Raw genomic sequence first — 22,390 nt, 5'->3', positions numbered from 1 at the left:
GGCGCCTACCTGAAAGGTTTCATGTGAGGATTAAATGATCAAACACATGTTGAACACAAAAAATAATACCCAAGGTAAGCACTCAGTAAAACAAAGATAGCTATTATTATTTTTATTGTAATTAGTCAATGCTACCATGCAAAAGCTCTTCTGTAAAAAGACATATTGACTAATTTTTATCATAGCTCTTTCACAAAAAGATCAGTTTCTTTTTTTTTTTTTTGAGACAGGGTCTCACTCTGTTGCCCAGGCTGGAGTGCAATAGCACAATCTCAGCTCACTGCAACCTCTTCCTCCCAGTTACAAGTGATTCTCGTGCCTCAGCCTCCTGAGTAGCTGGGATTGCAGGCGCGCACCACCACACCCAGCTAATTTTTTGTATTTTTAGTAGAGATGGGGTTTCACCATGTTGGCCAGGCTGGACTCGAACTGCTGGCCTCAAGTGATCCACCCACCTTGGCCTCCCAAAGTGCTGGGATTAAAAGCCTGAACCACTGCGCCCAGCCAAGATCAATTTCTTATAAGATAAAGTATTTTTTTTTTCTTCTGTAGACCTGGGGTGTCACTTTGCTGCCCAGGCTGGTCTCAAACTCCTGGGCTCAAGTGATTCTCTAGCCTTGGCCTCCTAAAGTGCTAGGATTACAGGTGTGAGCCAATGCACCTGGCCAAGTATTCTGTTAAAAAGAAGTATTTTAGGTATATGAATTCTGGATATAAAAAGATATAAAAACTTACCAAATTTTCGGCTAAAGAGGTCATTAACTTGTTCTCTTAGCTGTTTAATCTTTTCAATGCTTGATAATCTTTCCTTCTCGTTATCTAAAAATAATTAAACAAATAAACAAACCAAGGTTATTCATGTATTTTCTCCCAAGAAAGCTGTTGGGAGAAATGCCTGTTAGCACCCGAGAAAGTGCGTTACCTGGATTGTTTTTTTTTTTTTTTTTTTTTTTTTTTTTTTTATATTGGATCACTTTATTTGTTTTTTTTTTTTTTTTTTTTTTTCTTTTTTTTTTTCTTTTATTATTATTATTATTATACTTTAGGTTTTATGGTACATGTGCACAATGTGCAGGTAAGTTACATATGTATACATGTGCCATGCTGGTGCGCTGCACCCACCAACTCGTCATCTAGCATTAGGTATATCTCCCAATGCTATCCCTCCCCCCTCCCCCCAACCTGGATTGTTATTCAGTTTACTTTTAGCAATAATTAAGCATCTTGGAAATTTGGAAATGGAAGCCATTATAGAAAATAGAGAATTTTCCAAATTATAACCCTATATAAACATACTACATACTACTTTTAAGGAATATTTTCAATATCATACAAGACAAGCATGTTTACTTCCACCACCACTTTTCAGCCTTAAAATAGAAATCCTAGCCAATGAAATATGACAAGTAAAAGGAATAAGAGGTACTAGGATTAGAAGGTAAGGTATATTTTTATTTTCTTTCTTTTTTTTCTTTTCTTTTCTTTCTTTTTTGTTTTTTTGTTTTGTTTTGTTTTGTTTTTTGTTTTTTTGTTTTTGTTTTGAGGCTGAGTTTTGCTCTTGTCGCCCAGGCTGGAGTACAATGGTACAATCTTGGCTCACTGCAAACTCCTGGGTTCAAGCAATTCACTGCACCCCTCCTGGGTTCAAGCACTTCTCCTGCCTCAGCCTCCCAAGTAGCTGGGATTACAGGCACCTGCCACCACACCCAGCTAATTTTTGTATTTTTAGTAGAGACAGGGTTTCACCATGTTGGCCAGGCTGGTCTCGAACTCCTGACCTCAGGTGATCCACCTGCCTCAGCCTCCCAAAGTGCTGGGATTACAGGTGTGAGCCACCGCATCCGGTCTGTTTTTCTTTTCTTTTTGTTTTTTAGAGACAGAGTCTCACTGTGCTGTGCACGCTGGTCTCAAACTCCTGGGCTCAAGTGATCCTCCTGCCTCAGCTTCCCAAAGTGCTGAGATTACAGGCACATGCCACCATGCTGGTCCTTTTTTTTTGTTTTTATTTTTTAGATATTTTTCAACACTTTAAAACTTTATTTATTTTTGAATAACTAAAGCAATCACATAGCTCAACATTCAAGAGGAGTAATATACAGGAACATCTCAAATGTCTCTCTCCCATCCCTATCTCAGTGGTCAGTTTCCTTCCCTGGAGGAACTATGTTATTAGATTCTCTTGTATCTTTCCAGATACATTTCACGTACACATATTCAGAAAAGAAGATTTATTATTATTTATTTTTTTGAGACAGAGTCTCGCTCTGTCGCCCAGGCTGGAGTGCAGTGGTGTGATCTTGGCTCACTGCAAGCTCCGCCTCCTGGGTTCACACCATTCTCCTGCCTCAGCCTCCCGAGTAGCTGGGACTACAGGCGCCCGCCACCACGCCTGGCTAATTTTTTTGTATTTTTAGTAGAGACGGGGTTTCACCGTGGTAGCCAGGATGGTCTCGATCTCCTGACCTCATGATCTGCCCATCTCAGCCTCCCAAAGTGCTGGGATTACAGGCGTGAGCCACCATGCCCGGCCAGAAGATTATTAATGATGAGTAACAAAACATTTCACCTCTGTGGCCAATTCCAGTTCAACCATAGCTGGTGCTCCATGCTGCCTGCTCTGAGATGCATTTTCCAGGTAATGCTCGGGCTTGGCCAGGAGAAGCAAAATATCTGATTAATAATGTCTGATATGAGCAAGATGCTTGGTGTGTAGCAACTTGCAGAATATTTTATATTCCCAAACTGTCATTTCTTAGTTGTCAGGGTGAACTAAGTGAAAAATGGCAGGTCCAAGAGACCACCCTACGTCAAAAAATAATTAAGACAAAAGGAAAAATGTAACATTAGTCCATACCTGGAACAGTCACTTGAACGATGTTAAGATCTTCAACACCTGCTGCAGAATTTGGAACACTGGATGAATTTGTGTTTCCTTAAAACAGAAGTTGAAGTTTAGAATTTACCAAGAATAAGACCAATTCTCCTTTAAATATGTCTAAGTGCTGCTTTGATCAGAAGCCCAGACTGAATTTTTTTTTTTTTTTTTTTGACACAGGTGCTTACTCTGCCATCCAGGCTGGAGTGCAGTGTGTGATCCTAGCTCACTGCATCCTCGACCTCCCACAGTCAAGTGATCCTCCCACCTCAGCCTTGTGAGTATCTGGGACCACAGACATGCACCATCATGCCTGGTTAATTTTTTTTTTTTTTTTTTTGAGACTAAGTCTATCGCCCAGGCTGGAGTGCAGTGGTGCGATCTCGGCTCACTGCAACCTCTGCCTCCCAGGTTCAAGTGATTCTCGTGCCTCAGCCTCCTGAGTAGCTGGGATTACAGATGCCCACCACCACGCCCAGCTCATAATTGTAATTTTTTTAGTAGAGACAGAGTTTCACCATGTTGGTCATGCTGGTTGAGAACTCCTGACCTCAAGTGATTCACCTGCCTGGGCCTCCCAAAGTGCTGGGATTACAGGCGTGAGCCAACAGGCCCGGTTCTAATTTTTGTATTTTTAGTAGAGACAGAGTTTCACCATGTTGGCCAGGCTGGTCTCGAACTCCTGGCCTCAAGGGATTCACCTACCTGGGTCTCCCAAAGTGCTGGGATTACAGGTGTGAGCCACCCACCACACCAGCCTTAAATCACACTTTCAACTTCACTTCTTTTAGATACTTGCACTTAAACTGAGTTCACTGGCTGCAGGCCTGAGGAGTTACCTTTGATAGTTATCTGTCCTCTCTGGTAGCAAAGGGGCTATGTCTGAGTGAATCGTCCTTTTCTTTCCATTCTCCCCCCTTATGTACCCTCGACCCTTCATTCTTTCCTCAAGTGAACACAGCACAGTTGAGGCCCAGTTGTGGGTCAGTGCTAATGTGCAAGACTTAAAAAAAATTTTTTTTTTAATTTTTATTTTTAGAGATGGAGTCTTGCTCTGTTGACCATGCTGGAGTGCAGGGGCATAATCACAGCTCACTGCAGCCTTGAAATCCTGGGCTCAAGTGATCCTCCCACCTCAGCCTCCCAAGTAGCTGAGACTACAGATGCATGCCACCATGCCTGGCTAATATTTTTGTTAGTTTGTTTTGAGGCAGGATCTCACTCCCATCACCCAGGCTGGAGTATTATGGCACAATTACAGCTCACTGCAGCCTCGACTTCCCTGGGCTCAGGTGATTGGCCCACCTCAGTCTCCCGAATAGCTGGGACTACAGGTGTGTGCCACCATGCCCTGCTAACTTTTTGTATTTTTAGTAGAGACAGGGTTTCACTATGCCCAGACTGGTCTCAAACTCCTGGGATCAAGTGATCTGCCCACCTCAGCCTCCCAAAATGCTGGGATTACAGACGTGAGCCACCATGCCTTGCCTAATTTTTTTTAATGTTTATTTTTTGCAGAGATAGAGTCTCACTATGTTGCCCAATCTGATCTAGAACTCCAGGGTTTAAATGATCCTCTTGCCTTGGCCTCACAAAGTGCTGGGAGTACAAGCATGCACCATCATGCCTGGTTATTATTTTTCTTTTCTTTCTAATTTTTTTGCACAGCTAATTATGTTGTCTACAACAGCCCAAAGCATTGGGCCCTAATGGGAATATGGGCTGCTCTATTATATATACACACATTAGAGATTTCAATCTCTTCCCCACAATTTTTTTTTTTTTTTTAGATGGAATCTCGCTCTTCACCCAGGCTGGAGTGCAATGGTGAGATCTCGGCTCACTGCAACCTCCGCCTCCCAGGTTCAAGCAATCCTCCTGTCTCAGCCTCCCAAGTAGCTGGGAATACAGACATGCACCACCAAGCCTGGCTAATTTTGTATTTTTAGTAGAGACAGGGTTTCACCATGTTGCCCAGGCTGGTCTCAAACTCCTGGGCTCAAGCAATACATCTGCCTTGGCCTCCCAAGGTGCTGGGATTACAGGCTTGAGCCACTGAGCTCTGCCATCCTCTCCACAATTAATCCTGTTAGAAAGAATGAAAACCAGACTTGGCAATGGGGTTTTGGGCAACTAACCTTCGATTTTCACCTCAGCTTCAGGGTCCTTATTTGATTCTTCTGAAGGGACCAGCGGAGTGGAATCTTGAAAAAAAAATGTCTAAAATGACATTCATTATTAAGTATTCTCCTCATATTCCAACACATGACTGCTCCTATACCAAAAAAGTAGCTTATCCTGGCATTTTAAATACATTTCATATATAATAAATATAAACATAATTTTAATTTTATAAGCAATAATAATAGGATAATAAACAGTAATTGGGCCGGGCATGGTGGCTCGCACCTGTAATCCCAGCACTTTTGGGAGGCCGAGGTGGGCGGATCACTTGAGGCCAGGAGTTTGAGACCAGCCTGAGCAACATGGCGAAACCCCATCTCTACTAAAAATACAAAATTATCCAGGCGTGGTGGTGCACGCCTGTAATCCCAGCTACTCAGGAGGCTGAGGCAGGAGAATTGCTTCAACCTGGGAGGTGGAGGCTGCAGTGAGCCCAGGTCATGACACACTGCACTCCAGCGTGGGTGACAGGGTGAGATTCTGTCTCAAAAAAAAAAAAAAAATAGAATCATTTTGGTAGTCCATGTGTCACTATCTCTCTAAGGCAGATATACAACTAAAAGTAAGATCACATTGCCTATAAATGGACAAAGATGTCCCATGCCTCTAGGTTTGGAAAGGAAATCTTTATTATTATTATTGTTGTTGTTGTTGTTGTTGAGACAATCTCACTCTGTTGCCCAGGCTGGAGTGGAATGGTGCGATTTCGGCTCACTGCAGCCTCCGCCTCCTAGTTTCAAGCAATTCTCATGCCTCAGCCTCCCAAGTAGCTGGGATTACAGGTGCCTGCCATCACGCCTGGCTAATTTTTGTATTTTTAGTAGAGACAGGGTCTCACCATGTTGGCCGGGCTGGTCTTGAACTCCTGACCTCAGGTGATCCACCCGTCTCAGCCTCCCAAAGTGCTGGGATTACAGGCGAGCCACCATGCCTGGCCCTTTTTTTTAATTATTAATTTTATCTTGGACATACACAAACCACCTTAGGAATTTAGGTTTTATTCATATGATGCTCAAGATTTATATATGAATGGAGGGAAAATTATCAAATTTTACTTCTAATGCAAGAATTTCCTAAATACTATTCAACTCTGTCCAAAAGAATTCTGTCATGCCAAGCAAAAGACAAAGCAAGAAACAGCACCACTGCAAAGTTAATTTCCATATTCGGGTGCTTTAAGTAGAATCACTCACAGATCAGAAGCACAAGAAGTGATAGAGCCCTTCATGTTATATCTTAGGGCAAGAGCTCAACTATTCATAGTTTTCTGAGAAGACAGGCATGCCAGAAAGTCACCTTCCTTATTTTCCAACTTACATGTATAAAAGAGTATGTTCTGTGTAAAATACTATAAACTTTCAGCTAGGCACGGTGGCTCATGCCTGTAATCCCAGCACTTTGGGAGGCAGAGACGGACGGATCACTTGAGGTCAGGAGTTCGAGACCAGCCTGGACAACATGGTGAAACTCTGTCTCTACTAAAAATACAAAAATTAGCCAGGTGTGGTGGCGTGCGCCTGTAATCGCAGCTACTCAGGAGGCTGAGGCACATGAATCACTTGAACCCAGGAGGCAGAGGTTGTAGTGAGCCGAGATCGCGCCACTGCACTCCAGCCTGGGTGACAGAGCGAGACTCTGTCTCAAAAAAAAAAAAAAAAAGTATGTTCTTTGTAAAATGCTATAAACTTTTTTAAAAAGAGAGAGAGAAAAAATGCTGCATTTTTCTAACCTTCCATTGGTAATTCCATTTCTATTACTTCATTGCTTGTGGAAGAAGGGTGGCTTCCTGAAAGAAAAATAAATAATATATAACAAACGGAGAAATACAAAAATGTAAAAAGAAATCACTGAATACAATGCAAACAAGTCAATACCCACACAGGAATACACTTGAAATACTTCTACTCCTTGAAATAAAACTGGCTGTGCGCGGTGGCTCACACCTGTAATCTCAGCACTCTGGGAGGTGGAGGTGGGCAGATCACCTGAGGTCAGGAGTTCGAGACCAGCCTGGCCAACATGGTGAGACCCCCTTCTCTACAAAAAAATACAAAAATCAGCCGGGTGTGGTGGCACACGCCTGTAATCTCAGCTAATCTTGAGGCTGAGCCAGGAGAATCACTTGAACCTGGGAGGTGAAGGTTGCAGTGAGCCACGATCACGCCACTGCATTCCAGCCTGGGTGACAGAGCAAGACTCTGTCTTAAAAAAAACAAACAAAAAATGTAAACAAATTAATTTCTCTGAGTTTCTCACATTCTGGATTTTATTGACTACATCCTTGTGGTGATGTTTTCATATGTGCCTGTATTCCATGCATCTCCTAAAAATTGCTGGTTAGATCTAAAGGCTGGATCAGACTTAGGTCTGATTGTTTTGTTTTGTTTTTGTTGTTGTTATTGTTTTGAGACACAGTCTCACTCCAGCACCCAGGCTGGAGTGCAGTGGTGTGATCACAGCTCACTGCAGCCTTGACCTCCCAGACTCAAGTGATCTTCCCACCTCAGCCTCCCAAGTAGCTGGGGCTACAGGCATGTGCCACCACGCCGGGCTACTTTTTGTATTTTTTGTAGAGACAAGTTCTCGCCATGTTGCCCAGACTGGTTTTGAACTCCTGGGCTCAAGTGATACACCTGCCTTGGCCTCCCAAAGTGCTGGCATTACAGGTATGAGACACTACACCTGGCCAGGTTTGATATTTTTTTTTAAGAATCCTTGACAAAGGTGGTGTGGTGTACCTCCTACTGGATCCTGTCAGGAGACCAGTGACCGGTCAGTTCAGGAACTGTCAGTCAGGTCTGCCCATGACAAAGTCCCCATCAGACTTTTATAAAATGGTTTTAATGGCCACTGACAATTATTGCCAAGATGCATTGCTTCATTAGGTGGTGCAAAATCATGACAGTCATGACAATTTATGACTTCTTTTTAAAAGCCTTATGGGCCGGGTGTGACGGCTCATTCCTGTAATCCCAGCACTTTGGGAGGCCAAGGTGAGTGGATCACCTGAGGTCAGGAGTTCGAGACCAGCCTGGCCAACATGGCGAAACCCCGTCTCTACTAATAATACAAAAATTTAGCCAGGCATGGTGGCTCACGCCTATAATCTCAGCACTTCTGGAGGCCAAGGCTGGAGGACTACTTAAGCCCAGGAGTTAGAGACCAGCCTGGGCAACAAGGTGAGACCTCATCTCTGTAAAAAACAAACAAAAGAGTACATGGATTTAGGCTAAATAGAATCCATTTTATAACTGTAGGATTATTTACTCTAAATGGCAGTATGCTATATCCTAGGTAAATATACATGGGTGTTCGCCAGTTTTTCAGACAGGTAGTAATTAAAATCTTCCATCCCAAATAACTTTTGGGGAAGAAAATTATTATCAAACAGTATTACCTTGCATATTATATTGATAGTAATTAGGATCTTCTGATTCTTTCTTGACTGAGACAGCTTCTGCTTTCAGTGAAATGCCTTGGAATGCAATGGAAATTATAAAATTGTATGTTAGGTTAAGTTTGCCAACAGAGAAATATGACTAGCTAATATAAGTTGATTAATACAGCAATGTTACAATCAGCAAAAGAACTTGTAGCTCACTCACTATGAACAAATTTGACCTCTTGATACAAAAATAGAAATACTATAAATATAAAATAATATACATATAGAAAACATACATTTGTGTATTTATGTATATTTGTATAAAAATAATATCAATTGTAAAATCAATAGAAAAGGAAAGAAGGAAGGAGGGGACCGGGCGCAGTGACTCACGCCTCCAATACCAGTACTTTGGGAGACTGAGGCGGGCAGATCACTTGAGGTCAGGAGTTTGAGACCAGCCTGGCCAACATGGTGAAACCCTGTCTCTACTAAAACTACAAAAATCAGCTGGGAGTGGTGGCGAACGCCTGTAGCCCCAGCTATATGGGAGGCTGAGGCAGGAGAATTGCTTGAACCCAGGAGGTGGAGGTTGCAGTGAGCTGAGATCGAGCCACTGCACTCTAGTTGGTTGACAAAGCGAGACTGCATCTCAAAAAAAAAAAAAAAAAAAAGGAAGGAAGGAGAGGAGGATGAAGGAAGGCATCATGAAGGCGGGAGAGCTTAGTCCTGGTTCTAGTCCTAGTTTTGGGAGATTTTCTCCTTCAGGGTGGCTGACTATCCAAGTGCATTTACATGAAATGCTATAAAGATTCTTTTGTCATGGAGCCTGAACGGACATGCATAACGTTTTTTTTTTTTTTTTTTGAGACAGAGTCTCACTCTGTTGCCCAGGCTGGAGCACAGTGGCATGATCTCAGCTCACTGCAACATCCACCTCCCAGGTTCAAGCGACCCTCCTGCCTCAGCCTCCCAAGTGGCCGGTGCCACCATGCCTGGCTAATTTTTGTATTTTCAGTAAAGACGGGGTTTCACCATGTTGGCCAGGCTGGTCTCAAACTCCTGACCTCAGGTGATCCACCCACCCACCTTGGTCTCTCAAAGTGCTGGGATTACAGGCATAAGCCACCGTGCCCAGCCAGGCACTTATAATCTTAACTTACCCACTATAATGGAATGGATTTCAAAACCTGGAGAAGCTGTATCAGTAAAACCAAACGCCTTTATCAGAGAAAGGTGTGGTAGGCTGCAAAAATTAGCTCAAGACCTCTCCCATCCCAGGATGTACATCCCTTTGCAATGTGACTCTCCCATGATTCTTTTCTAGAAGTAAAGTCTGTTTCTCTGCCATTTTGTTATTATTTTTTGAGACAGAGTCTTGCTCTGTTGCCCAGTGGAGCGCAGTGGCACGATCACGGCTCACTGCAACCTCTGTCTCCTGGGCTCAAGCGATCCTCCTGTCTCAGCCTCCCAAGTAGCTGACTATAGGCATGCATCACCACGCCTGCCTAATTTTTGTATTTTTTGTAGACATGGGGTTTCACCATGTTGCCCAGGCTGGTCTCAAACCCCTGGACTCAAGCAATTTGCCTGCCTTGGCCTCCCAAAATGTTGGGATTACAGCTGTAAACCATGGTGCCAGGCCATTCTCTGCCGTTTAAATCTGGGCCTGGCTGTGTGACTTGCTTTGGTCAATGGGACATCAGCAGATGGGATGCAAACAGAGGCTTGAGAAGAGGCTTGATCATCTGTGGCTGCTGCTTCTAGAACCTCGTCACCATGGAAGCCAGCCTGGGGTGCCTCCAAAGGGTATGAGGCCATGAGGAGAGAGACCCTGATGTCCCAGCCGGGGCCTCAGACACACAGCCATCCAGCCCTTGCTGAGCCAGTCCAGCCAAAACACAGAAATGTAGGAATGACTAAATATTCCATTCCATTCCAGCCATTCCATTCCATTCCATTAGAGCCCTTCCCCTTCCCTTTCCAGCCCAGGCTGGAGTGCAATGGCACGATCTTGGCTCACTGCAGCCTCCACCTCCCAAGTTCAAGTGATTCTCCTGCCTCAGCCTCCCAAGTAGCTGGGACTACAGATGCGCACCACTATGCCTGGCTAATTTTTGTATGTTTAGTGGAGACCAGGTTTCACCATGTTGGCCAGGCTGGTCTCCAACTCCTGACCTCAGGTGATCCGCCTGCCTCGGCCTCCCAAAGTGCTGGGATTGCAGGCGTGAGCCACCGCACCCAGCCTCATTTCAGGGGTACTTTTAAATACAGCAATAGATGACTGATACTAAAATGTACATGTAATTTAACTATGAATGTTTATAATAGCAAAACAAAAAAACTGTGGCACAGCTTAGGGTTCATTGTTTAACATAATTTATAAGTTCTGAGGGGGTGTCTGAAAACCTTTAACAGCTCTGTTGGTATAAGGATAGTGAAGCTAAACATTTAAAAACCTGATTGTCAGCCGGGGATGGTGGCTCAGACCTGTAATCCCAGCACTTTGGGAGGCTAAGGTGGGCAGATCATTTAAGGCCAGGAGTCCGAGACCAGCCTGAACAGCAGGGTGAGACCCCGTCTCTATTAAAAATACAAAAACCAGCCAGGCGTGGTGGTGGGTGCCTGTAATCCCAGCTACTCGGAAGGCTGAGGCAAGAGAATCGCTTGAATCCAGGGGGCAGGAGTTGCAGTGAGCTGAGATCACACCACTGTACTCCAGTCTGGGCGACAGCGAGACTCTGTCTCAAGAAAAGAAAAAAATTGACCTGGTGCGGTGGCTCATGTCTGTAATCCTAGCACTTTGGGAGGCTGAGGAGGGCGGATTGCCTGAGTTCAGGAGTTTGAGACCAGCCTGGGCAACACGGTGAAATCCTGTCTCTACTAAAATACAAAAAATTAGCCAGATGTGATGGCGTGCACCTATGATTCCAGCTACTCAGGAGGCTAAGACAGGAGAATCACTTGAACCTGGGAGGCGGAGGTTGCAGTGAGCTGAAATCGCGCCACTGCACTCCAGCCTGGAGAGACTCTCAAAAAAAAAAAGAAAGAAAGAAAAGAAATTAAAACCAGGGAGATGTTTGTTCTATGTAGCAAATGCTATATACATATCACAAGAAATAAGGACCAATTAAGGACCAGCTCTCAGGAGCCTGCTGGCAGCTGGCAGCAATCCATATTGCTTTATAAAGTCTACAGTAGGAAGTTTTGTGAATAAGGAAGCATATTTTTGTTCAAATGAAACCACATCTCCAACAAAGGCACGTGGGAAACACAGATCTAGCCCAACAGCTGGTGAGGAAGGAAACTCGGCCCCTGGGGACACTGATCACCTCTCACTCTCACCCCCTTCATCTTCCCAGGTTCTTCTTTTTTTTTTCTTTTTGAGACAGAGTCTTGCTCTGTCACCCAGGCTGGAGTGCAGTGGTGCCATCTTGGCTCACTGCAACCTCCGCCTCCTGGGTTCAAGCAACTGTCCTGCCTCAGCCTCCCAAGTAGCTGGGATTACAGGCGTGTGCCACCACGCCCGGCTCATTTTTGTATTTTTAGTAGAGACAGGGTTTCACCATGTTGGCCAGGCTGGTCTCGAACTCCTGACTTCAGGTGATCTGCCCACCTTGGCCTCCCAAATTGCTAGGATTATGGGCGTGAGCCACCGTGCCTGGCCTCATCTTCCCAGTTTGTATGTGGAGCCTGTGGCTTGGGGTATTTTTTAAATTCTCTGTGACCAGGTAAGACACAGGCAGAAGATATCTGAGCTCTGAAAACATCCGAGGCTAAAATTGAGTGGGCAAGAGTTTGAGGTCTGTTATGTCAGAAACAAGACTAAGATTCCACAGCTGACCTGTGCTCACAGCTGAATTGTGCCGAGCTGAAATACTGTGCCCGTTTCTTTCCATTCAACTTGTCTTGGTTTGACCTAGAACCACTGCACAGGAGAAGCACCATTTTTTGTTCAGACTCTCATCTGAAGCTGGAGCTTCTGCTAAGCACCATTGTGACGAAAAGATCCTTGGGTGTGACAAAGGAGGAGCCGGGCCAAGGAGACTCGTCCACTGTGTCCCTGGACCCTCCCAAGGAATCCCAGGAACTGCGAAGCATAAACCACATCTTCACTGTCTTAGAGATGCCGCTGTCCTTCCTTCATTTTACTCATGCTAAAGGCTCTATTTTTCCTTTTTCTAGAACTTTCTTTCTTTCCCTTTTTCTGAGACGGAGTTTCACTCTGTCGCCCAGGCTGGAGTGCAATGGCGCAGTCTCGGCTCACAGCAAACTCTGCCTCCCGGGTTCAAACGATTCTCCTGTCTCAGCCTCCTAAGTAGCTGGGATTACAGGCGTGCACCACCATGCACGCCCGGCTAATTTTTGTATTTTTAGTAAGGATGGGGTTTCACCATGTTGGCTAGGCTGGTCTCAAACTCCTGACCTCAGGTGATCTGCCTGCCTCTGCTTCCCAAAGTGCTGGGATTACAGGCGTGAACCACTGCACCCAGCCAGATCTTTGTTTCTTAACACAGAATATTGTTTTTCTTTTGGATTATAATCATTATTTTTTGGAGCCAGGGTCTCGCTCTGTCACCCAGGCTGGAGTGCAGTGGTGCAATCATGGCTCACTCCAGCCTTTATCTCCTGGATCCAAGTGATCCTCCAACCTCAGCCTCCCAAGTAGCTGGGATTATAAGTGCATGCTACCATGTCTGGCTAATTTTTTATTTATAAATATTTTTTGTAGAGACAGGGTCTCACTCTGTTGCCCAGGCTGGTCTCAACTTCCTGGACTCAGGTGATCCTCCTGCTTCAGCCTCCCAAAATGCTGAGATTACAGGCGTGAACCTCTCCACTTTTAATGCTTTCAGTATTTTCCCATCCCTTGATTGAACATTTGGGTTTTAAATTATTTTTGTTGTTGTTGTTTCTTTTTGAGACAGAGTCTTGCTCTGTCACCCAGGCTGGAGTGCAGTGGCGTGATCTCGGCTCACTGCAACCTCTGCCTCCTGGGTTCAAGCGACTCTTGTGCCTCAGCCTCCCGAGTAGCTGGGATTACAGGCACCTGCCATGATGCCCAACTAATTTTTTGTATTTTTAGTAGAGACAGTGTTTCACCATGTTGGCCAGGCTGGTCTCGAACTCCTGACCTCAAGTGATCTGCCCACCTTGGCCTCCCAAAGTGCTGGGATTACAGGTGTGAGCCACTGCACCACCTAGCCTAAGTTTTTTTTTTTTTAATCTTAACCTGTTAACATTTTTCCTCTAATTAATGCTGGTTTTCTTTTATTGAGGAGTGAGGAGAAGCAAGAATGGGGTCAATCCCACTGAAGAGGGATTTTTTTTCCAGTATACACTGTCATAGTAATGTACCTATATTGTAAAACATTTAGAAATGACAGAAAAGTCCAAAAAAGCAGTAATATATGTCCAAAAATGAAAACACTGCTCTATTTGTGAGTCAAATAATAATTCCAAATTTATATTCAAAATGTTTTACTCATTTCAAATTCAGGTTCTAATTCAACTATAAATAAAATAATATTCTGTCCACAAATATGTGTATTTAATAACATCTTAGTCCCCAGTGTGTACTGAATTAGAAGGCTCCCTCTCTCTCTTTTTTTTTTTTTTTGAGACAATGTCTCTGTCACCCAGGCTGGAGTGCAGTGGCACCATTACAGCTCACTGCAGCCTCGACCTCCTGGGCTTAAGCGATCCTCCCACCTCAGCCTCCTAAGTAGCTGGGATCACAGGCATGCACCACCATTTTTTATATGTTTTGCAGAGATGAAGTCTCGCCATGTTGCCCAGGCTGGTCTTGAACTCCGGGGTTCAAGGAATTCGCCTGCCTCGGCCTCCCAAGGTGTTGGAGTTACAGTTGTGAGCCCCCGCACCCTGCCAAGGCTTGTTTTCTAGATATTTGAGTAAAACAATGGTTCTTCTGCAAATGAGGCCCCATTGAGGTTGCCCTGGTCTTTATTTATTTATTTATTTGATAAAACAAAAGAAAGGTGTCAAATGATAACCTGCTACATACTTGGTTCTTTTTTTTGTTTTTTGGTTTTTTTTGTTTTTGATACAGAATCTCACTCTGCAGCCCAAGGTGGAGTGCAGTGGTGCGATCTTGGCTCACTGCAACCTCCATCTCCGGGGCTCAAGCAATTCTCATGCCTCAGCCTCCCAAGTAGGTGGGACTACAGGCGCACACGACCATGCCCAGCTAATTTTTTGTATTTTAGTAGAGACAGGGTTTTACCATGTTGGCCAGGATGGTCTTGAACTCCTGAGCTCAGGCGATCTGCCTGCCTCAGCCTCCCAAAGTGCTGGGATTACAGGTGTGATCCACCGTGCCCAGCCTTGTTTGTTTTTTTGAGACAAGGTCTTGCTCTGTCACCCAGGCTGTAGTGCAGTGGCGCCATCTCAGCTCACTGCAGCCTCAGCCTCCCAGGTCCAAGCAATTCTCCTGCCTCAGCCTCCCTGGTAGCTGGGATTACAGGCATGCACAGCCACGACTGGCTAATTTTTGTATTTTTAGCAGAGATGGGGTTTCACCATGTTGGCCAGGCTGGTCTTGAACTCCTGATCCGCCTGCCTCGGCCTCCCAAAGTGCTGGGATTACAGGCGTGAGCTACCACTCTTGGCCGATACTTGATTCTAAAAGCATCACGGTACCCACCAGAATCTTCCATGGGTTCAGTTTTCACATTGATGGGGCCGCAGCTGCAAGGAGAAGGGAACCCTGGTCAGATGGGCAGGGTGAGGAACAGGCACAGTCGCCTGGACACGCTGAGCTCAAATGCCCTGGATCTCCGCAGCACCAAATCCCCCTCCTCCCCTCAATCAAATGCAACAATGCCTCCACTTTAATATTAACGTTCTTAATAAGTTGTTCCCAAAATAAACGTGTCTACTGAAAATAGTCTTCTAATTCCAAAGGTCCTTTTGGACAAAGAATAGGATAGAAAATAAGGAAGAGAAGAAGCACATTAACCCTTTACATTCCCCTTAAATGCTGTAAGGAGGCCTTTCTGTCATCCAAAAATGAACACTGCATAGTTGTGGATTTTGGTTGCTGTGATTTATCTTTTACCTTTCACTTGGTGATACTATGGATCTCTCAGCATCTGTTACCATCCCAGGGCCACCTGTAGAGGAATAAAAACACACACCAGCCCCTTTTAGCATCTTGGAAAATGACTAACATCCAAAAGCATAGAAATTGACAGCAAATACACAGAAAACGGAACTCCCAGATCGAAGCCAACGTGGAAAAGTCATGGAGAGAGAAACTGACTCAAAGCAGCCCCTGTGTTCCAGGGCCATTTGTGTGGGCAGGATGAGGGTTACCGAGGAGTGTTTTGGGGCCAGAGCACGGTCGTGCGGCCGAGCCTCAGCTCACCAGCTGGGCTGCCTCCAGCAACTCACTAAACCTCCCTCAGCCTCCGCTTCCTCGTGAATACGGTGGTTGTGGCAGGATTCATGAATATAAGCAAAATGACTAGAACAGTGCCTGCATGTTGTGAGCACTAAGTTACAGCTGCTATGACACGAGCTCCCCCTTGATCTGTGGTTTTGCGGTCCTCGGTTTGCTCCCCAAGGTCAACCAAGGTCTGCAAAGAGTAAACGGAAAATTCCAGAAATAAACAATTCAGAAGTTTGAAATCACATGTTGTTCTGAGCAGCGTGATGAAGTGTCGTGCCGTCCCGCCTGGGACGTGACTCATCCTTTTGTCCTGCAATCCACGCTGTCTACACTACTCGCCCACTAGTCACTGAGTAGCTGGCTCTGTTATCAGACTGACGGTCCTAGGAAGGCCAGGGTGCTTGTGCTCAAGTCACCTTTATTTGACTTCATAATAGCCCCAAAGTGCAAGAGTAGTAATGAGGGCATATTGTTATAATCATTTTATTTTATCTTTAGTTATTACTGTTAATCTCCTACAGTGCTTGATTTATTGATTTATTTACTGAGATGGATCTTGCTCTGTTGCCTGGGCTGGAGTGCAGCAGCACGATCTCGGCTCACTGCAACGTCTGCCTCCCGGGTTTAAGCAATTCTCCCGCCTCAGCCTCCCGAGTAGCTGGGACTACAGGCGCGCACCACCACACCCGGCTAATTTTTGTATTTTTAGTAGAGACAGGGTTTCACCATGTTGGCCAGGCTGGTCTCAAACTCCTAACCTCAGGTGATCCACCTGCCTCAGCCTCCCAAAGTGTTGGGATTACAGGCGTGAGCCACTGCGCCCGGCCTGTGCTTTATAAATTAAACTTTCTCATAGGTATGTACATATAGGGGAAAACATAGTATATGAAGGGTTCTGTACTACCCATGGATCCAGGCATCCACTGGGGGTCTTGCAGTATATTCCCCGAGGATAAGGGGGGACCACTGTATTATTGTTTTTCTATGATGATGATACAAGTCAGTTGGGACAACAGTCCATGGCCACCTGCCACCCTGCCCCTCTCATTTCTCCTTTAATGTGAGTTAGAGGATAACAGGAACTCACCATCCCTCCCGAAACAGACTTTCCACTGTGTTTAGTCCCTGGCTAAGAAGAACTGAAGCATGTCATACACTCAGCAGGTGCCTTGTGAACTGTGCCACCCCCCCACCCCTGCCGTCTCCTTACTCCACCTAGGCAGTCTCAGCAAGACATCCTCTTTTATTCTTATTTATTTATTTATTTATTTATTTTTGAGACAGAGTCTCATTTTGTCACCCAGGCTGGAGTGCAGTGGCATGATCTCGGCTCACTGCAAACTCCACATCTTGGGTTCAAGCGATTCTCCTGCCTCAGCCTCCTGAGTAACTGGGATTACAGGCAACCGCCACCACGCCTGGCTAACTTTGGTATTTTTAGTAGGGATGGGGTTTCACCATGTTGACCAGGCTGGTCTCGAACTCCTGACCTCAAGTGATCTGCCCACCTCTGCCTTCCAAAGTGCTGGGATTACAGGTGTGAGCCACTGTGCCCAGCCTAAATTTTTTTAATAGCTACAAATGTATTTTTCTTTTTAAAAAATTTTCTTTATTTCTTCTTAAAAAAAGGGAGGGATACATGTGCAGAACATGCAGGTTTGTTACCTAGGCACATGTGTGCCATGGTGGCTTGCTGCACCTATTGGCCCGTCCTCTAAGTTCCCTCCCCTCACCCAAATTCAAGTCTTGTTTTTTTTTTTTGAGACAGAGTCTTGCTCAGTTGCCCAGGCTGGAGTGCAGTGGCACGATCTCCGCTCACTGCAAGCTCCACCTACCGGGTTCATGCCATTCTCCTGCCTCAGCCTCCCGAGTAGCTGGGACTACAGGCGCCCGCCACCAAGCCCGGCTAATTTTTTTTTTTTTTTTTGTATTTTTAGTAGAGACTGGGTTTCACCGTGTTAGCCAGGATGGTCTCGATCTCCTGACCTTGTGATCCACCCGCCTCGGCCTCCCAAAGTGCTGGCATTACAGGTGTGAGCCATCGCGCCTGGCCCCCAGTTCAAGTTTTAATGAAAAAGAAGTAGTTCAGCAGCTCAGAAGAGCCACCAAACCTGAGAAGCTGTCACTTACCCAGCTGACTCTCTGGTCCTAGGAAGGGTCTGCAAGAAAAGCAACACCGTTACACAGCATGGACAAATGAAAAAGGCATGACACATCTGAACAGTCAGCTCTGAAACGCAACAGTCGGAATGCATGAGTGAATTAAAATTAAGCTATCAGTTTCATCTTTAAATGAACTGAGGGGGCGGGGGTGCAGAGTGTGTCACCTATTTATGATGAATGAAATCCCTGCTTTGTTCTCCAAAATCCATTTCAGGGTTGCAAGGTCGTAATTCTCAGGGTGTTGAAAGGCAACGCCTTCTGGAAGCCCCTGCACTACCACAGCCGATTGGTCTCGCAGCATCTTCTCATAGGGAACAGGCACCATCACCGTCGTCCCTAAGGCTTTACCTACAAGAAGATGCGAACGTCTTTAGATGGTGTGAACCTAACGTTCTACCAGGTTTTTTTTGGTTTTTTTTTGTTTTGTTTTGTAGAGACGGAGTCTCGCTCTGCCACCCAGGCTGGAGTGCAACGGCGAGATCTCGGCTCGCTGCAACCTCCGCCTCCCGGGTTCAAACAATTCTCCTGCCTCAGCCTCCCGAGTAGCTGGGGCTACAGGCACACACCGCCATGCCCAGCTAATTTCTTTTGTATTTTAGTAGAGATGAGGTTTCACCATCTTGCCCAGACTGGTCTCGAACTGCTGAGCTCAGGCAATCCACCCACCTTAGCCTGCCAAAGTGCTAGGATAACAGGCGTGCGCCACCGAGCCCAGCCTAGTTTTTTTGTTTTTAATTAAGAGACAGGGTTTCGACTGGGCACACTGCAACCTCTGCCTCCTGGGTTCAAGCAATTCTCCTGCCTCTGCCTCCTGAGTAGCTGGGATTACAGCCGCCTGCCACCATGCCCGACTAATTTTTGTATTTTTAGTAGAGATGGAGTTTCACTCTGTTGGCCAGGCTGGTCTCGAACTCTTAATCTCAGGTGATCCACTCACCTCAGCCTCCCAAGTAGCTGGTGTGAGTCACCGCGCCCGGCCTGTTATGTAGCTTTTTAAAACACTGCAAAGGATTTTTGAAAATTATTTTTATTTTATTTTGTAGAGACAGGGTCTTACTATGTTGCTCAGTCTGGTCTCAAACTCCTGGGCTCAAATGATCCTCCCACCTTAGCCTCCCAAGTAGCTGGGATTACAGGCTCAAGCCACCACGCCCAGTGTATTTTTTTTTTTTTTTAATTCCCATCTTCTTGCCTATGGAAAGACATGGGTAGGTGGAGCGACAACTGAGGGGTGAGGGAGGTGACTGAGCCAACATTGACTGTCTTTAGCCATACACTGGCCTTGATGCGGGTGCTCTCTAAAATGGGATCAAGGAAAAAAGAGTGATCAATACAGAAGTTTCCACAGAGCAGAAGATCCAAGATCTACATCACCTTCTATAAGAACACTTAATCTGGTAATTAAGAACTGGTGGCCAGGTGCGGTGGCTCACGCCTGTAATCCCAGCATTTTGCGATGCCAAGGCAGGAGGATTTACCTGAGGTCAGGAGTTCGAGACCAACCTGGCCAACATGGTGAAACCCCATCTCTACCAAAAATACAAAAATTAGCTGGGCATGGTGGTGGGCACCTGTAATCCCAGCTACTCAGGAGACTGGGGTGGGAGAATCGCTTGAACCCAGGAGGCAGAGTTTGCAGTGAGCTGAGATTGCGCCATTGCACTTCAGCCTGGGTGACAGAGCAAGACTCCCTCTCAGAAAAAAAAAAAAGAACTAGCTCCTCGCTTGATAAGCATATGGGTTTTGAAATGTTCAAAACATTCTAGGTAGTCACAGCAATAAGACTGTCTGTGACACTGTCCTACTCCTGGGTGAACCACTTAGAGAATTCATGCTTGGCTGGGCGCGGTGGCTCACGCCTATAATCCCAGCACTTTGGGAGGCCAAGGCGGGCGGATCACAAGGTGAGGAGTTCGAGACCAGCCTGGCCAACATGGTGAAATCCCATCTCTACTAAAAATACAAAAATTAGCCGGGTGTGGTGGTGGGTGCCTGTAATCCCAGCTACTTGGGAAGCTGAGGCAGGAGAATTGCTTGAACCCAGGAGGGGGAGGTTGCCAAGATCACGCCATTGCACTCCAGCCTGGGTGGCAGAGCAAGACTCCATCTCAAAAAAAAAAAAAAAATAGAATTCATGCTTAAAGTGAACGTTACCATAACAAAAGCAGAAATAGTCCTCCACTGCCTTCCTGAGTATTTCCGTTTCGCCCGAATGGACCTGCATTCCATTCACAGGGCAGGGAGGTTTTACCTCACGCAGCCCCTCTGCAACACCTGCAAATGGATGATTGGCATTAGGTCAGTATCTAAGCATTTGTGCTGTACACTTCCGTACTTTGTTTCTGGTATTGACAGAAAAAAGGGGAAAAAAGTGAATAAATATAAAACAAGATCTTTTAAAGAAAAACAAGAAAAAATGGTATTTATGATAAACAGGTTAAAGAACTATAAAAAAAATCAACATATAAAGAAATAGTAGTAGCTTAAGGAAATTATTATTTTTAGAGACAGGATTTCACTCTGCTGCCCAGGCTGGAGTGCAGTGGGATGATCAAAGTTCCCTGCAGCCTCAAATTTCTGGGCTCAAGCAGTCCTCCCACCTCAGCCTCCAGCGTAGCTAGGCTTACAGGAGTGCCCCATCACACCTGGCTAATTTTTAAAATTTTTTTAGAGATGGGATCTCACTATGTTGCCCAGGCTGGCCTCTAACTCCTGGCCTCAAGTGATCCTCCCATCTCAGCCTCCCAAAGTGTTGGGATTACAGGTGTGAGGCACTGCACCCAGCCAGAAATTATCTTTATAACAGAAATCTGATATGCTATACAGTTGAAACGTGACAATAATTGTATAGGAAGACTATACCCCTGAACCCATTCCAGACCAGCCCCGGAATCAATTGCTCCTCCAAAAGTTTTAAAACTGATTGTTTTCATCAGTCTAGTCAGAAGAGAGAAACCACATAGTAATTTGAACACAGAAAGGTTTTTTTTTTTTTTTTTGTTATCAATGTAAGGGGCACAAGTATAGTTTTCTTTTTTTTTTTTTTTTTTTTTGAGACAGAGTCTCGCTATGTCACCCAGGCTGGAGTGCAGTGGCGCAATCTCAGCTCACTGAAAGCTCCGCCTCCTGGGTTCACGCCATTCTCCTGCCTCAGCCTCCTGAGTAGCTGGGACTACAGGTGCCTGCCACCACACCCGGCTAATTTTTCTGTATTTTTCAGTAGAGATGGGGTTTCACCGTGTTAGCCAGGATGGTCTCGATCTCCTGACCTCGTGATCTGCCCGCCTCGGCCTCCCAAAGTACTGGGATTACAGGCGTGAGCCACCGCACTCCGCCAAGTATAGTTTTCTTGCACGGATATACGGTGTCGTTGGTGAAGTCTGGGGTTTTAGCGTACTCATCACCCAAATAATGTACACTGTACCCATGAAGTAATTTATCATCCCTTACCCACCTCCTGCCTCCCACCCCTCTGAGTCTCCGGTGTCTGTTATTTCACACTCTATGGCCATGTTTTTGTTTGTTTGTTTTTTGTTTGTTTGTTTTGAGACAGAGTCTCACTCTGTCGTCCAGGCTGGAGTGCAGTGGCGCAATCTCAGCTCACAGTAACCTCTGCCTCCCGGGTTCAGGAGATTCTTGTGCCTCAGCCTCCCTAGTAACTGGGATTACAGGCACCCACCACTACACCAGGCTCATTTTTGTATTTTTAGTAGAGACAGGGTTTCACCATGTTGGCCAGGCTGGTCTTGAACTCCTGGCCTCAAGTGATCTGCCCACCTCGGCCTCCCAAAATGCTGGGATTATAGGCGTGAGCCACTGCACCTGGCCTCACATTCTATGTCCATGTGTACCTATTATTTAGCCCCTCTTGTAAGTTAGGACATGCAGCATTTGCCTTCTTAAGTCAAATGATAAAGACAATAGCCCCCAATTCCATCCATGTTGCTGCAAAAGACATCATTTCATTCTTTTTTTTTTTTTTTTTTGAGAGAGTCTTACTCTGTCACCTAAGCTGGAGTGCAATGGCATGATCGCGGCTCACTGCAACCTCCGCCTCCCGGGTTCAAGCAATTCTTGTGCCTCAGCCACCCGAGTAGCTGGGATTACAGGCACGCACCACCACGCCCGGCTAATTTTTATATTTTTAGTAGAGACGAGGTTTCGCCATGTTGGCCAGGCTGGTCTAGAACTCCTGATCTCAAGTGATCCATCGCCTCGGCCTCCCAAAGTGCTTGGATTATAGGCATGAGCTACCATGCCCAGCTATTTCATTCTTTTTTATGGCTGAATAGTATCCCATAGTGTACATACCACATTTTCTTTGTCCCATCATCTGGTGATGGATGCTTAGCTTGATTGTACGTCTTTTCTA

General features: G+C 45.5%; 1 protein-coding gene across 8 annotated transcripts in view; it reads right to left on the bottom strand.

Annotated features, from left to right (window-relative positions):
• Positions 1 to 22,390, bottom strand: part of LOC100457207 (general transcription factor II-I repeat domain-containing protein 2B) — a 58,764-nt gene that overhangs the window by 7,909 nt on the left and 28,465 nt on the right. For 4 of the 8 annotated variants that reach the window (XM_009242691.4, XM_054560378.2, XM_063725670.1 and 1 more), the window contains exons 4-13: positions 20,173 to 20,292; positions 18,183 to 18,366; positions 17,986 to 18,014; positions 15,523 to 15,577; positions 15,109 to 15,152; positions 8,457 to 8,534; positions 6,789 to 6,845; positions 5,014 to 5,079; positions 2,855 to 2,932; positions 736 to 819 (exon numbers count right to left, since the gene is read on the bottom strand). In XM_009242691.4, coding sequence (XP_009240966.3) covers positions 736 to 819; positions 2,855 to 2,932; positions 5,014 to 5,079; positions 6,789 to 6,845; positions 8,457 to 8,534; positions 15,109 to 15,152; positions 15,523 to 15,577; positions 17,986 to 18,014; positions 18,183 to 18,366; positions 20,173 to 20,292 — 795 coding nt within the window. The remainder of the gene's footprint in view (positions 1 to 735; positions 820 to 2,854; positions 2,933 to 5,013; positions 5,080 to 6,788; positions 6,846 to 8,456; positions 8,535 to 15,108; positions 15,153 to 15,522; positions 15,578 to 17,985; positions 18,015 to 18,182; positions 18,367 to 20,172; positions 20,293 to 22,390) is intronic. The other 4 variants (XM_054560377.2, XM_063725668.1, XM_054560376.2 and 1 more) reach the window with 3 other exon arrangements.

This window comes from Pongo abelii, chromosome 6, assembly GCF_028885655.2.
Source record: "Pongo abelii isolate AG06213 chromosome 6, NHGRI_mPonAbe1-v2.0_pri, whole genome shotgun sequence".
NCBI classification, from domain to species: Eukaryota; Metazoa; Chordata; class Mammalia; order Primates; family Hominidae; genus Pongo; species Pongo abelii.
Note: the sequence above shows the minus strand (reverse complement) of the source record. Positions and strands in the feature narration are given on the sequence as shown.